Source organism: Epinephelus moara, chromosome 7, assembly GCF_006386435.1.
Source record: "Epinephelus moara isolate mb chromosome 7, YSFRI_EMoa_1.0, whole genome shotgun sequence".
Lineage (NCBI taxonomy): Eukaryota > Metazoa > Chordata > Actinopteri > Perciformes > Serranidae > Epinephelus > Epinephelus moara.
The window spans coordinates 42,239,049-42,255,262 of NC_065512.1; the positions used below are offsets into that span (position 1 = coordinate 42,239,049).

The following is a 16,214-nucleotide window of genomic DNA, read 5'->3' on the forward strand; positions in this document are numbered from 1 at the left end:
TATCTTACCAAGGCAATCTGCTGTTTGACCCGTTCCCTGGCAGCCTTCTCTTCAGCCTTCTCCCTGTTCCTTTCATCCAGGAGTCGCTTGGTCTTCTCCTCTTCCTGTCTCCTCTTTAAGTCCTGCACATCCTTCCCCATCTTCCGCCGCTCAATTTCCTTCTTGATCTCATTCTGAATCACGGACAACACACAGGTAGGTCAGGGCTGGACTGGGTCACATTAATTATGTATCATATCAACATCATGGTTGACATAACTGAAACCCTGAGGTTCAATAACACAATAAGTAAATATACTACATAATTGTTGAGCTGCTACTGCCAAACAAATAAGTCATTAAATGAAAATTAAGCACAAATGTAGCCTGGAAATCCAGACTCAAATCTAGAAAGATTTTGAGTCTGACCCTCACCGATACACCCTTCCTACCCAAGGGGCGGCACTAACTGAGGCATTTCAAATGCTGCCGCACGCAACTGGATAGCACGATGGCCAATCAGAGCAAAAAACAAGGTGACGTATTCATTGCATTAAGCCCCATTTGTTTGCCGAACAGCTGGGCTAACTGATATATTATGCTTTTGCCGTATCCCGTCGGGATAACAGCAAAAACGTCCTTCCTGGAAACGAAGGCTTCTGGGCAGTCTTCTGTTCCTCTCTCAAGGAAAAAGATAAGTGTAATTGGCTTAGCGTTTCTTCCAAAGCTAAATTGAATGGACGCAGTCCTTCGGCAGCTGCCATCTTAGCTGTTTACTTTTCGACTCCTACGGTGCAGCGTTGTCGTCATCATGTTATGCCCGCCCAGAGCCCGCCTCTGTCAGATAGACTGATCTGATTGGTCCCATTGGCGATTCAGGGGGCTCTGCTCGTCGGGGCCAGATTCCTGTGCAGTGCAAATTCGAATTTGCTAGGGGCGGGGCATCTGGATTTCCAGGTTAGCACTAATGGTCAATATTGCTGATATGGGAAATAAGGCTATGTGTGTGCTATCAGAGAATCTGAGGTATTCTGCCATGTTACAAAGTCTCAATCACCTCACTCCTTTGCTAGCCTTCTGTTTAAATCCAAACATGCATAGGGTATATGCAGGAATCCTGAGGTTAATTTCAATACCTTTTTAAGACTTTTTTAAGACCTTCCAAAAAAATCTTAAGACCTCATCGCCACTTCAAGCTGTCATTAGCAGCAACGCATCTTTAACTTACTAAACAGTTGCAGTTTGCAATTAAATCTATGGAGCACAAACATACAACAGAACTCAGATAAGATGAGAAGGATTTTTTATTGTCTTTTGCTCCTCTGTTTGGTGCCTGGACGTGCGCCGTCACGTGATGTTGCACAGGTACGCGCATGGCCCCGAGCGGCAGTCCGAATGTGCCTACCTACACATCGTTGTTTGTAATAGTCGCGAGGAGGAAAATAAATTATACATTCATGGATACTTTTTGTCAAAGCTTGAATGCCAAGAAAATTTAATACTTCATAAAATCGCAATTAAGACTTTTTAATAATTTTTAAGGGCCTTCATTTTCCGACATTTGATTTATCAACTTTTAATACTTTTTATGACCCCGCAGACACCCTGGCAGGGTATATGCAGGAATCCTGAGGTTAATTTCAATACCTTTTTAAGACTTTTTTAAGACTTTCCAAAAAAAACCTTAAGACCTCATCGCCACTTCAAGCTGTAGTTTGCAATTAAATCTATGGAGCACAAACATACAACAGAACTCAGATAAAATGAGAAGGAATAAAGCTTGAAAGAATAAATTAAACCAAAGGCAGGTTTATTAAAATACACCTTAGGTCATAACAAGTAACACAGCTCTACAGCTCAACATCAACTATTCAAGGCCAACTTGCTGAAAACAACAACCTTATGGCTAGCCCCTTACATGTGGGATTTAGGGCTGACCTAAAAAATTCGAAGCTGCACAGCTTCATTCGATGGCACGGGATTCGACTGTGAAATTTTTTTTCTGAATATTCTGCCTTTTTTTTCTCCCGTTTTTTTGGGGGACCTTGAACGCAACACTAATCATGCTGTCCGTTTACAGTTGTTTTTTTCCCCCTTTAGCCATATGTAAACTCAAAGAACGAGAAGCAATGTCTGTCAGGCATATGAGATTTCATGTTGCAGTTCCAGTTTGTGTTTTTAATTGATTGATTGTTTTTGGTTGGTTATTAAAAAAGAAAACATCTCCTACAAGGAAATAGAAGGCCCGACGTGCAATGAATGGAGACCTATTATCCTGCTTGAGCACAGACGACTAAATTCTTTCAACAATGTGACTCAAAATAATGATAAAATAGATTTTATTGATGTAAAATAATATGCTGATGGTGACATTTTCCACTGGTCCGCTGCACTCTGAGTCTGGTGTCAGTGACACATGCTGCTCTGAGTCGCGCATCTGTCTGCTTGCGCTGCAGTGCGTCGAGGATTTTAAATTTTAGTGTTAAATCAAAAGTTAAACACTACTTATCAGCAACCAGAAGTGCTTTTTCGTTTGTGAATATTTTTATCTTAATTCTAGGGTTGCAAAAAACAACCCTTTCGCCATAATTTTTATGTTATTAACTTTTTTGGACTTTTTTTTTCTCCGCTCAGCCCCCACCCCGAGTGGCAGTCCGAGTGTGCCTACCTACACATCCTTGTTTGTAATAGTCGCGAGGAGGAAAATAAATTATACATTCATGGACACTTTTTGTCAAAGCTTGAATGCCAAGAAAATTTAATACTTCATAAAATTGCGATGAAGACTTTTTAATACTTTTTAAGGGCCTTAATTTTCCGACATTTGATTTATCAACTTTTAATACTTTTTAAGACCCCGCGGACACCCTGTGTAGGTTTACATGTTATGAAAAGATAGGGCGCTTCAAATTTGGCCCCTGAAGGCCATACAGGCACTAAACATGCCTGAATGATGTAGAAAACAGCTTTTATGACTCATGCTAATTGGGGTGTTCGATCAGATGTCAGAAGACTGCAGACATGTCTTTTCCCTCTTTATACTTGAACTCCTTCGCTTGAGGCAGTAACTCTCTCCCAACCTAGAGGGAAAATCCTCCATTTTCCAGCAGAAACCCATGGCCTCAGATTTGGAGGTGCTGACTCTCATCCGGACTGCTGGGAATTGACCCATGAAAAATATGGACTACTATTTAGTGCATGCACACAGGAACACAATTTTGCTGAGGGGTGCTGCACAGTACAAATGTGCATGCGTGACTATGTATGTGCATGAGCTTACCCTGACCAACAGGAAAACAAAATGTACTAACATCAGCTGTTAGTCTAAAGAATGTGCGCTCCATCACCTCAGACACAATTTCTCTCTGGACAGCTATGCCTCAGCAGTGGAAGTCCCTTGCTTCCAGGATATTTATGGATCTAAAGAGCAACTCCAACACCACTGTCCTGGTCATTTTCTGGTCTTTTTTTTTTTTTTTTTTTTTTAAAGATTTATTTATTGACGATGCACCAAAGTACATGTGTCACATGTACATTAACAAGGAGAAAAAAAACAACAAAAAAACTAAAAAACTAACAACAACAAACAAACACATTACAAAATCACAACGGCATAGAACGTACCTGTCCCCCCACCCCACCCCTGGAATGGTACAATGAACCACATCCTTGGCAACACCAAGTCTTTTCAGAATGTGTAACAGAAAAAGGAGAAATAAAAAGGTCCATACAAAAAAATAAATGATTAAATCCATCAAACCCAGTAAGTGAAAAAATGCACTTTCAACTGAGAGGATTAATTAAAGGGAGAGATTCCAAGAAAGAACCCCATAATCTATTATGAGTTGCAGGTTGTCTCCTAACATTGTACAGAATTTTCTCTGGAGTGCAATATGATGAAAGTTCATTCAGAAAATCCAGGAAGAGGAAGGTTATTTAAGTGTGGGAGTGGCCTATTTGAATCCCTTTTGTTTGAGACCATGCTGCAAGGTGAGTGTGTTTGCTGATCCTGTGAGTTTATTTATCTCTGTTAACTTTAGCTTATATCGGAGTGATGCTATGTAGCGTGTGAAATAGAGTATGGTGAATGTGCTAGGAAAGGTAGTATCAGCACTGGCGCTACCTGGAGCTCGCATGTACGGAGCCTGGGTTTGTTGAAGGTGGCAGTGCTGTTTGGGTTGAGAAAGCCATGTGTAAGTAAGGTAAAGGAGGTTGTTGGGTTGGTGCGGGGAGCAGTGAGACCTGGCATTAGGGGAGTGTCTCTGGGACGCCAGAGATCACTGTCTAGCTTCCTGGAGGTGTCGTGGAACCAACTAGACATGTTTATTTGAATTCAGAACTAGCCCAGCTAGTGACTGCTGTGAATAGGGCAGCTGACAACAAGGGAAAGACCATGTGACCGCTTGGAAAGACAGTTGACAGGAGGGAAAAGACCCCAAAGGTGCTGGCATGGGCTAGCAACCCATGGTAGCAGTGGTGAGGCCTAGCAGCCTTACTACAACCAAAATTAGCTACAGCCAACATAGGGAAAATACCCCAAGAGTCAGCGAGAGCTGGGGTAGAAAATGACTCACAGGTGGATTACACAGTAACAGACATTGGAACGGACACGACTATGCATTGGATCTGTGACTCAGTGAAGGATAGGGGCACGGACCTATCCACCAGGGCTTGCTTCTTATGCAAAATGTAAATTTATTATTACATAGTGCTCAGTGACAAAAAGTGAGAAACAGAAAGGTGAACGTTTCGGTGGTAAAGAGGATTGTCTTTACGAATTGCCTCTGATGTATTTTTTGCAGAGGTTAGTAGGTCAGTATAAATGACCCGGATGATGATGACAAGCAACTCTAGCTATTCATAAAAACATATTGGTGAAATGAATGAGTTTCATGGCAGATAATGTGTTATTTAGAGCCTCATTGTCAGTGCCCCGATCATTCCCACTATATGGATGTACGCGGCTCTCGTGGATCTAAATATCTTCAGAAGGACTCCAAATGACACCAAACTTATCTGGGTGAGTAAACAACCGTATTTAATGCCAGAAATAAGGTCCAGGTTGTAAAAAATGGAACTTTCCCTTTAAGTTTGTTAAAGGATTGTTCAGCCAGGAGAAGGGAGGGCAGCTTAAAGCAGAAAGGCTAGATGTTGAAGAACATTTGAGAAATACATAATCAGATTTAGAGAAGAATAGGATAGTAGGTTTCCCACCCGATATCCCTCCATTAGGAGGGATAGAGCATGAGATGGATGTCAGGCCACCTAGGTGGAAGGAAGTTCAGGAGGTGGTCAGGCGTGCAAAGGCTTCTTTGGCCCCAGGGCCTAATGGAGTCCCCTACCAGGTTTATAAAAGTGCACCTGATATCCTTAAATTTTTGTGGAAACAGCTAAAAATAGTTTGGGAGAAACAAATTATCCCATGAGCATGGCGTAGGGCAGGGGGTGTCCTCATTCCTAAGGAGAAGGAGTCTGTGGACCATAGCCAATTCCGGATGATTTCTCGCTTGAATGTAGAGGGGAAGATTTTCTTTAGTGTAGTAGCGCAGAGATTAGCTAGCTACTTAGAAAGGAATAGCTTAAAGGGCCAGTGTGTAAAATGGGTTGAAAACAGTGACATGTAGCGTTTAGATTCTAGATTGCAGCGCTCACTCGCTCGCCTGTGCTCACCCCTCCCGTCGGCAAAGTTACGGTGGCCTCTGAGGACCAAAACACTTGTCATCCGCGACAGAGAGCAGCGTCTCTGCCGGTAACATATCCGAAGCAACGAGCAATGAGGTGAAGATCTAAACCATATTACGGTATGTTATAGGTTATCAGTGAGAGGTTAGGAGTGTTTTATTCCTAATTGTTTTGGTAACACGAGCAAACATTAGCACAGTAATGCTAAATAAAGTCATGGCACAGTGCGGCGAATAATCGTTAGGTTGGTAGGATAACCGTTAATGTTACATATTATAATATGCGTTTGCAGAGTGATTTTCCACAGGAGACAGGGAGAGGAGGGAGAGGGAGAGGAGGAGGGAGAGGGAGAGGAGGAAGACGAGGGAGAGGAAGAGGTGCAGGAAGGGACAGGCGACGTGCCTCAGCCACGGAGAGGGAAGAGGAGGAGGGGAGGATGTTATGCCTGTTATGTCTTTGACATGAGACTAAAATTTTCGCAAGTGTTTTACAGTAATGCTCTACCTGGAGATGATGTAACATTACGAACTCTCCTCCTCACTCCCTACTTGTCGAGTCCGACACGTAACGCTATCATACTACGTGCTGACAAATAGTAGCATTTATTTTAGTAGTTTACCTGTCCAGCAGAAAACATGCCACTTAAGCATCGGATTGAAGCCCATTGTCCTTCATGAACCCCCTCCATCGCTGAAAAACATCACCGATGTTTATTCTCTGCCGCCGCTTGTCCCGTTTTCTTTGCCCCTCTTTGCGTCTTCTTTTCCTCGCAGATGACGGTTCGGGTTCATTCTCTCCTGTTGCGTGGTAAGTGTGGTCCATTCGCAAACTTTATAACTAAAAAAACTTTTCACTACTCTCTATCGACGAACTACTAACACTCTCTGCTGTTTCCTCCTCCTTCTTCCTTCCTTCCGCTGTCTTCGTTGGTTCATTTATACACGCGAAACGCGTTCTCTGGCTGGCTGGATTGTCCGCTCGGTCTGCCGTACATACATGGCGGCGCAAGATGGCGACCTCTCTAAAGCAAGGCCCTTGCTATATATATATATAAAAGCATAATTATAAGGCTACGAAAACCAAACGAATTTTATTTTATAGCGATTATACACTTGTATAAACATATTAATGGGTAGAATATTCAGATTCAGATTTGACAATAAACCATGCCAAATATTACTCACCGGCCCTTTAATAGATACTATGGTGCAGAAGGCAGGAATACCAGGTTTGGCAGGGTGTTTAGAACATACTAGCATGATCTGGCACCAGATTCAGGCAGCAAAAGTAACCTGCATGTAATATTTTTAGATCTTGCAAATGCATTTGGTTCAGTACCGCATAGCCTCATTTGGAGTGTGTTTGACTACTTCAAAGTGCCACAGGTAGTTGTTAACTTGGTGAAAGCATACTTTCAGGATATTAGGTTGTGTCTAAGTACGGCAGGTTTCACAACAGGTTGGCATAGGCTAGAAATAGGCATCATGGCAGGGTGTACAATTTCTCCATTAGCATTTACTATGGCGATGGAAGTAATCATCAGGGCTTCTAAGTGGGTGGTAGGTGGGGAGAGACGGCAGAACGAGTTGCATCTTCCACCAGTTAGGGCTTACATGGATGACATGACACTGGTGACCACAACAATGCCATGTACAAAGAGGCCACTAGAGAAGGTAAATAAGAACCTCAAGTGGGCCAGCATGAACAGTGCGGGGAACAGTGAGACCTGGCATGAGGGGAATGTCTCTGGGACGCCACAGATCACTGTCTAGCCTCCTGGAGGTGTCGTGGGACCAACTAGACGAAACACTGGTGAAAGGAGGTTCCCACCCGATGACCCCAAAGACATGTTAGTTATCATTGCTCACTGGTCTGTATAGTTAAGCCTTACCATAATAGCTTATCATAGGGCTTAGGAGGTTATTCACTGAGTGCTGATCCTTTCTCTAGAGCACAAACTTGTTGTGTTTATTTGAATTCATTTAGGCAGTGCTTTTGTGATGGTGGTTTTTCTGACTTCCAGTTTTTAAGAATAATTTTTTTCCAGCAGTGCTGGCTAATAACACAAAATACTCCTTATAGTGAGTTACGTTAATCATATTGACATCACCCAGAAGCCAAATCCTGGGGTCAGATGGAATTTCAGCCTATATAATACGTGAAACAGTGGCTATGATGAACTTCCAGAAGTCTTCCAGGTAAGGACAAGCCCAGATCATATGAAGGAGTTTGCCTTCAGCTATCTTACACCTTTGGCACATGGCAGAGACATCCCCAGTCATCTTGTGTAGCCTGTGTGGGGTCAAATATATTCTATGTAAGATATTAAACTGCATTTGCCTGTGTTTTGTGGAGACCAGAACTGTTTGGGATCTATCCAAAATATTTTGCTAGTCAGCATCATCATAATTACAGTCTAGGTCTTTCTCCCATTTATTTTTAATCGATAGCCTATCATAAATTAACAGGTTTCTGTTCACAATATTATAGATAGAGGATATCAGCCCTCTGGTGGATTAAGCAAATGATCCTCAATGGGGGATTTGTTTGGGATACATGGGAAATCTGTAGAGTTATCTTGGAGCCAATGTCTAATTTGAAAGAATTTAAAGTGGTTGTGTTATGGTAGATTAAATTTGGAAGATAATTGTTGAAAGCTAGATAATATATTGTTACTGTATAGGTCTTCAACTGTTTTGATCCCACTATTGACCCATTTCTTTAGGAATATGGGGGTTATTCCACAAAGGGGTCTTTCTCAGCATTGAGATACCTAGTCCCAGCACTGTATGGGATTCCTGCCATGCCCGAAAGGTGTTTATGATCATGGGGTTCTTTGTAATTGAGGAAAGGTTTTTCTTACTTCTCATAAAAGGAATGCTTTTTAGAGGAGTAGTTTTCATCAAATGCTGCTCAATAGAAAACCATCTGATGTCGCTACTCTCTGCATGTAACCAAGTCCATATTGGGTGGAACTGAGAGGCCAAATAATAGTTTCTGAAGTTGGTAAGGTTTAAACCACCTTTGGTATAAGGGGCTTGGAGAGTAGTAAGTTTTACTCTGGGGTTTCTATTCCGCCATAAAAAGGAGGAGATAACTTTGTTAATCATATTGAAAAAGCTCTTAGGGACATGCAGAGGGATACATTGGAATAGGTAATTAAATTTAGGGAACACATTCATTTTAATTACATTTACTCTGCCAATCAGAGATAATGGTAGATCAGTCCATCTCTGAGTATCTGCCTTAATTTTCTCAAGTAGATTTAGATAGTTGTCTTTGAGTACTTTGTCATGTTGTTTTCTAATTTTTATGCCAAGATATTTAAACCCACATGGACATATCTTCAACGGTTCAGTAAGTGTTCTAATATCCAAATCCTGTGCATTTAAGGGCAAAACCTCACTCTTTGTTAAATTTATTTTGTATCCTGAAGCTGCACTATATTCTTGAAGGCACTGAAAAAGTGGGGGGACCTAGTCAGATGGTTCAGTTAAGTATATCAGGATATCGTCCGCGTAGAGAGAAATTTTGTGCTCTGAAGCACCAAATTTGATACCGGAGATGGCTGCATTGGCTCGAATGGCGAGGGTGAGCGGTTCGATGGCGAGAGAAAATAAGAGCGGTGAGACACAACAGCCCTGTCGGACCCCTCTAGATAGTGAGAAGGCGCCCAACAGGAACGCATTAGTCAATATTTGTGCTTTAGGAGCCTTGAAGAGCGTTTTAATATATTGAATGAACCGCTCACCAAAATTCATGCCTGCAAGTGTTTGAAATAAGAACGTGGGCTCAATCCTGTCGAACGCCTTCTCAGCATCCACTGATATGATCAACGTAGGCTCCTTTTCCTTCTGTGTAGAGTCAATTATATGAAATAAACAATGGACATTGTCCGTTCCTTGCCTATTCTTGATGAACCCTGTTTGATTAGGGTGTATTATTTTTGACATAATATCATCTAACCTGGTATCGAGCAATTTTGAAATAATCTTATAATCAGCGTTCAAAAGGCTTAGGGGCCTGTAGGAGCCACACTTTTGTTGGTCTTTGTCAGGTTTTGGTAGCAGTTATAGTAGCTAATTCATGGGAGCCCGGCAAGGTCTGACTATTCAAAGCTTCCTTAATCATATTTGTTAAAGGTGACAACAGTTTATCAGAGAAGGTTTTGAAATATTCAATGGGGAAGCCGTCTGGCCCCGAGGCTTTGTTATTCTGCAAGGACTTCATGGCCAGGAGAACCTCTGCCTCGGTTATATCAGCATCCAGCTGAGTTTTGTCCTCAGCAGTGATCTGCGGGAGAGGTAGATCCTCCAGGAATTGCTCCGTGGCGATATTGCTAGTGTTGTGGTCCGATTTATACAATGTCTCATAGAATTTTTTTAATTCCACATTGATCTCCGATGAGCTAACCAGAGATCTGCCATCATCAGTAGTTACTGAATGGATTATTCTGTCTGACTCCTCCTTCCTGATCTGCCATGCCAGGAGCTTGCCTGTTTTATTTCCATACTCATAATAATGATAATTAGTCCTAGCTAGAGCAGCTTCAGCCTTATTGGTGCATAAATTGTTATAATGTATTCGTTTCAGGGTCAATGAATTTAAAATGTCCATTCTTTTAGTTTCAGAGTGCTGTTGCTCAAGTGCTCTGATTTCTTCATCTAATGTTGATAATTATTTTCTTGAATAGTGTAACCATACCATATGAAGAGTGTTGCATTTTTGGACACACTGAATTACATAATAAATACAGTAAGTGTACCATTCCATTCCCCATAGGAAATCCCACCAAATACATAAAAGAAATAAAAACAGGAACATTAAGTGGGATACTCCTGCTAAATATATGGTAGCCTCAACAGTTACTGTAAATCTTGAACTAAACAACCTCGATCCACAATGATAGTGTAACCAGGGGCTCCTTGTAGGTCCAGTTTGATATTGACCGCATTAGGGTGACATCACAAGCACGTCAGCATAAACTCAAGCACCATACTGGAAAAGTGTTTTCTATCAGATACTAATACCACACTAATATGGCTGTAGAGATGAGCTTGATTGACAGCTGTCAGTTCTCCAGTTCGGACAGAGCGCACTCACACTCTTAAATTGCAGCCCGCATGTGTATCTGAGGTGTTTGGAGCAATTAGTATGAAAACACTTACATCAAGTCACAGATGAGGGGAGCTGGGAGCATCATGGTAGTGGCATTATGCATAGTCTATCAGATCTTATGTTGTGAATGAAGGGAGAAGGGAAAAAAAGAAAGAAAGAAAAAAGAAAAAGTCTGCCTCTCAGCAGACATTTGAGGTCAGATCCCTGACGGCAATAACTGTATCTAGTAAATGACGAACCAATTAGAATAATTTGAAACAAATAAATCACAGTTAGTGCCAGGAGAACGAGAAACACTGAAATCAACATGTAGGGCTCTAGTTTCGCAGACCGGGCGAGGCGGGGGCCAACTGGGTGTGGCCAGGCGGATTTTGCAAGTTTGGCACACTGTGCGCGCTGGCGCAGCTACTCCTCTTTCCCACCTCCGTCCCTCCTACCTGCGCAAGTTGGAAAGAGAGAGGAGAGAAGGCGTGGAGTGGGTTTTACGCACATCACACCAATCAAATGAGCCCCTCTCCTCGCCCTTAAATGCGCCGCGCGAAGGCGTAATGAGAGTTTACTCAATTCGCCATGGTAGAAGAGAACAGCAGCGTCAGACGGCCAAACTTCTCCCAGGAGAAAACTCATGTTTTGGTCCGGGAGGTCCAAGCTCGCAGTGTCCGAATATACGGAACTGCGAGCAGACCTCCACGGGCTGATGATGCAAAGGTAGCCTGGGAGGAGGTCACCACAAATCAATGTTGCGTTTCTCTCATGCGCGCGTGCGCTCTCTCTTTCTCTCTCGCAGTCTCATGCTGTTTCTTTTCTTTTGACTTTTCTAAGATGACAGATGCTGAATATATACTCCCTATCTGATGCTGTGGCTGTTTGTGGCTGGCTGAGAGGGATGTGAACTCATTAGTTTGCAGCTGTGTTAATCAAATCAAGTTGGGTTCCCATTACGCGTGCCAAATGGTGCCAATCCCCTTTGATCTGACATCAGATGTGATGGGACAGTCGATACAGAGATACATTTATGTGCTGATTGCAGATAGTTGCATTGAATAGTGGTTTTTGGGGTATTTATTGCATTATTAATGCGCCTGATATTCTGGAAACCTGCCTGTGAGGTTTTGGTCACGTGTACGCACTAGGGATGCACCGAAATGAAAATTTGTGGCCGAAGCCGAAGCCGAATATTATTAAACGCTTGGCCGAATACCGAGTACCGAATATCATTGTTTAGTTTTTCATTAGTTTTTGCAGATGAACCCCCTCCAGATTAGTGTTGTCATGGTACCAAAATTGGGACCCACTGTGTGATACCAATGAAAATATCATGGTTCTGAGTAGTATCACGATACCACAGCAAAAATGAGGCAGATGTTCCTTTTGTCATTTATGAAAAGATAAATCACTTTTCCATAATACATCAATGATATTTCAATGGAATAAATTACTTATTGACTTATTCATACTTCAAAAACAGCATCAATAAGTGATTAACATAGGGGGGATCAAAATAAAATAAATAAATAAAATAAGAATCAACCAGCCACCCTCCTCCCCTGACAAGTCCCTTCATAAGTAAAGAACAGTCCCTAAAGTGCGGTGAGGTTTGTGGGCCGTGAACGGCTCGTTTCTCCTCTGACACGTCACATACCTGTGTTCGGCTGGCTCGGCTGTTCAGGTACTTCTGGGCAGTCATGACGCCAAGAAGAGGATATTATTGGAGCCGACTTCTCCGTCGCCGGTAAGCCGATGGCCGCCGTATTTGACAGGAATACATTACTGTCTGTGTCTGTGACCCCCGTTCAACCCACAATCGGTGGGATTCGCCTTTCGTTTCTGCTGCTGGTTGAAATCTGTAGGCTGCTCGCACAGCGTGCTGAATGATTTAAGCCTATTTTGCTCGCTCAAAACTATTTTTAGTCGCAAATGCGAGTGCGGTGACGGACGGATCGCCACACTGCCGACATTTTAATCCGCCCGTCACGGCACGCTGTTTGATTGCGTTATCAAAACACGCTGCTATTATTCGGCCTTGCTTTTAACTTATTCCACCGAATACCGAATGTGTGTTTTTTTGCAATATTCGGCCGAATATATTCGGTTACCGAATATTCGGTGCATGCGCCAGGAAACTAGAGCCCGAAGCTTCAAATTTGACAGTTTTACATTAAATTTACAATAGTCCAAACCAAAATCCGCCGTCCTAGAGCAGGCGAAGCCGAAATAAGATGTTTTAAATTAAATTAAGGAAAGGCTGCGACTTATTCATCTCCGTTGAATAAAACAAAAGTCCGGTGGCGGCTCTTACTAATCCAATAGGTTATCCAATGAAGTGAAGGAAGCACATGAAAAGTCCACAACTTCGGCAGGTGAAGTGAACCACTTAACGGTTCGCTCATGGGAGATTCGACGCCTGGCTGGGTGTTGCAAGCCGTACTCAAAGCCCTTCTCCCGCAGCGTTTTTTTCACAGCCTTGAACGCATCCTTCTTTCGCTGTGTCCCAGCGCTGCAGTCCGGGTAGATGTAAATCCTTCTGTTTTCAAAGAAGATCTCCTTCATTTCCCTAGCTCGACGGAGCACCCGTTCTTTGTCTTTAAAGTTGAAGAATTTAGCTATCAACGGTCTGGTCTTGTCTGAGGTTTGGCATCTCTTGATGACAACGGGGGAGTCAAAAGTGACAGGATGGAGGATCTGTGGAATGATTTGTTTGAGGAAAGCAGTGGCATCCCGGCCCTCTGACTTTTCAGGTATGTTGAATATTCATACGTTATTTCTCCTGCTCCTATCCTCAAGGTCATCCAGTTTGTCTTGAACGTATCACAGCTCCTTCTCCGTCTTGCCCAGGCGTTTGAAAGCGTCACTCGCGTTGTCCTCATTAGCCGACAGTCGTCCTTCCATTTCCTCAACTTGTTCAGACAAAGTTGTCAGTGAGGTTTCAATCTTTGTAAGCGTGGTTTGGATGCTGGCGGTCTTGGTATCAATCTGTTTGGACAGGTCCTCTTTGCTTTCTCGTATCGCCAACATCACCTCCTCGAGTGAAAGAGGTTTTTTCTTGTCAGCCGCCATTTTCGGAGGGAACGCTTTGGCTCGATTGAAATTTTCCAGCGAAGTTGCCATTCTTCCACGGAGTTCGTACTGTGCCATGCAACAACCAGCAGCATTTCATGTTTTCTAGTAACCAAGAGGCAAACCAGCGGAGCTCACGTTTGCATGACCTTCCTTGGTGCTTGCTAAAACGGAACTCTTTCTGGTCTTTTTCTGACCTATGGATGACCCTGACCACTGCGCTCTGACCTGACCTTGTCACGTCAGATCGGACAAATAAATTCAATTGACACATTTTAAAGCCGCTACAAGGAACTTTTAACTGGATATGCAAAAGTCTCTCGTTTCTGCTGATGTCTGTGCGTGACCTACAACAGCAAATTAGACCATCGGTGTGAAGATAAGCTATTTCTATATAGTGTATATCGATACCTTTAGGAAACTGTCTCCGGGTCCACCCCAGGTTGCTTCCAGGACGAAACGATTTACGGCACTAAGACGGCACACGTCATCTTACCTAGCTGCCTACATTTATAGTGACTCTTAAAAATAGTCGCTATTCCTCCTCCTCGACCCGACGTCTGCGGGGAGTTAAAATAGCAGCAATCATTGGGTAAAAGTTCTGTGAAAGCACTGGACTCACCAACAGTCAGCCACGTCTCAGTCACACAGAGAAAATCCAATCCTCGGGAAGTCAGGAAATCCTTCAGGATAAACATTTTGTTCGCTAGCGATCTAGCATTTACCAGCCCAATCCTGGCAGGAGCCGGCGGGTCCATGGCGTTAGCTGTCCCTGGAGCCACACACAGAGGCCGCAGGTTGCGCAGATTCACCCCGCGCCAGCGGGGACGAGGAGAGCAGGGGCCGCAGGGCTAGAACACCTCATCCGGGCCGATGACAGGTACCAGCCAGGCGTCGACAGGGTCCAGCGAGTGCCGAGAAATAAAGAGGCGAGGCACCGCTCCATACTCAGTCCAAGAAGCCGTGGAAGTGCTCGCCAAACAGGCCTTCAGCCTTACCAGCTGACCGCTGCGTTTACCTCGGCGGCGGTGGCGCTTACGCCGGAGAGGTGGAGCTGGGGCGCAGCAGAGGTGAGCTGGGATCCCCGATAGGAGTGGGGGCAAAGTTTTTCCGTCTTGTTATTTCATTCATCCCCAAAACAAACACATGCGCGAGTCAGGTAAGCGTCTTTACGACAATACGTGCTAGAGCTCATGGGAAATGTAGGCTTCATTCCGGCAAAACACTACCGCTTTTGTCCACAGGGTCGCCAAAATCAACTCATAATGAAAGTTCCTTGTAGGGACTTTAATCATCTTCTTTTTCACATATTTTCTGACAGGGACGTTTTAGCATGCTGTTCAAAATTTAAGATGAATGCTTGACTCTTTAGCAATAGGAGGTGCTGCAGCACTTTCTGCACCCATCTTCCTGCACTCATTTGGTGTCCAAAACAGGCATGTCTCCTTACCTCCTCTTCTCCTCTCTTCCTTTGCTCTCGTCTCTCCTCCAGTTTCTTGGTTAGCCTGACGGGACAACATAATAACATACCAAATTGACCTTGAGAATGATAAATGTAACAATAACATGCTTTATGAAACACCAGTACATGGTATTTCTTTTCTCATGTCAAGTCATGAGTCAATGATTTTAATTATTTTGAATTCACTTAAGATTTGTTAATAATGTTCTGCTATTTGACAACTGTTTGTCATGTTCTGACACTAAATAATAGTTTAAACCACAATTAACCGTATGGTTTCTGAAACTTTCATTCAGGAGCAAAAAGGTACCTTTAAACTTGAAAAAATAAGGATTTGACATTTATCATGATATTCTTAGATATCGATTAATATGAAAACATTTATGATGATAACATTTTTAGTTAAGAGAAATCTAACATTAAGCTATAAAAAAAACTACACTTTGGTTACATCTTAACGTCACTCCCACAGCACAGCTGTAAAGCCATGTTCAGCGTGATGACGTTCTGTAGTCTAATATAGCCACTTGTGAGCATCCACCTTTTTTTTTTCTTTTTTTTTTTTTGCAAGTAAATACAAAACAGTAACAAAACAACAAGAACAGTTACAGCATACCTTTTACAACAACTACATGTAATTTCTGACACTTATAGGGCCCTATTTAGATGGTCTAAAGCGGACGGCGGAGGGCGCATAATCCATGTCGCAAGTGTCATTGCTATTTAGATGCAGGCGCAATTTTCATTTTCACGCCCTGCGCCCTCTTTGTCTAACTAGCAAATGAACTTGCGCTTCTCTGGGTGTGTTGGTCTAAAAATGAGGAGTGGTCAGGCGCAGTCATGGCGCGTTGCTAATTAGATGGCGTAAAAAGCAAATGCGCCAGTGACCAACAAAAACCTGGTCTAAAGTCAACGG

At 43.0% G+C, this 16,214-nt stretch overlaps 1 protein-coding gene across 2 annotated transcripts in view; it reads right to left on the reverse strand.

The window, feature by feature from the left end:
- ubxn4 (UBX domain protein 4) overlaps window positions 1-16,214 on the reverse strand; it is a 47,754-nt gene that overhangs the window by 16,595 nt on the left and 14,945 nt on the right. For both annotated transcript variants that reach the window (XM_050049919.1, XM_050049918.1), the window contains exons 7-8: window positions 15,287-15,341; window positions 9-173 (exon numbers count right to left, since the gene is read on the reverse strand). In XM_050049919.1, the coding sequence (XP_049905876.1) occupies window positions 9-173; window positions 15,287-15,341 (220 nt within the window). The remainder of the gene's footprint in view (window positions 1-8; window positions 174-15,286; window positions 15,342-16,214) is intronic.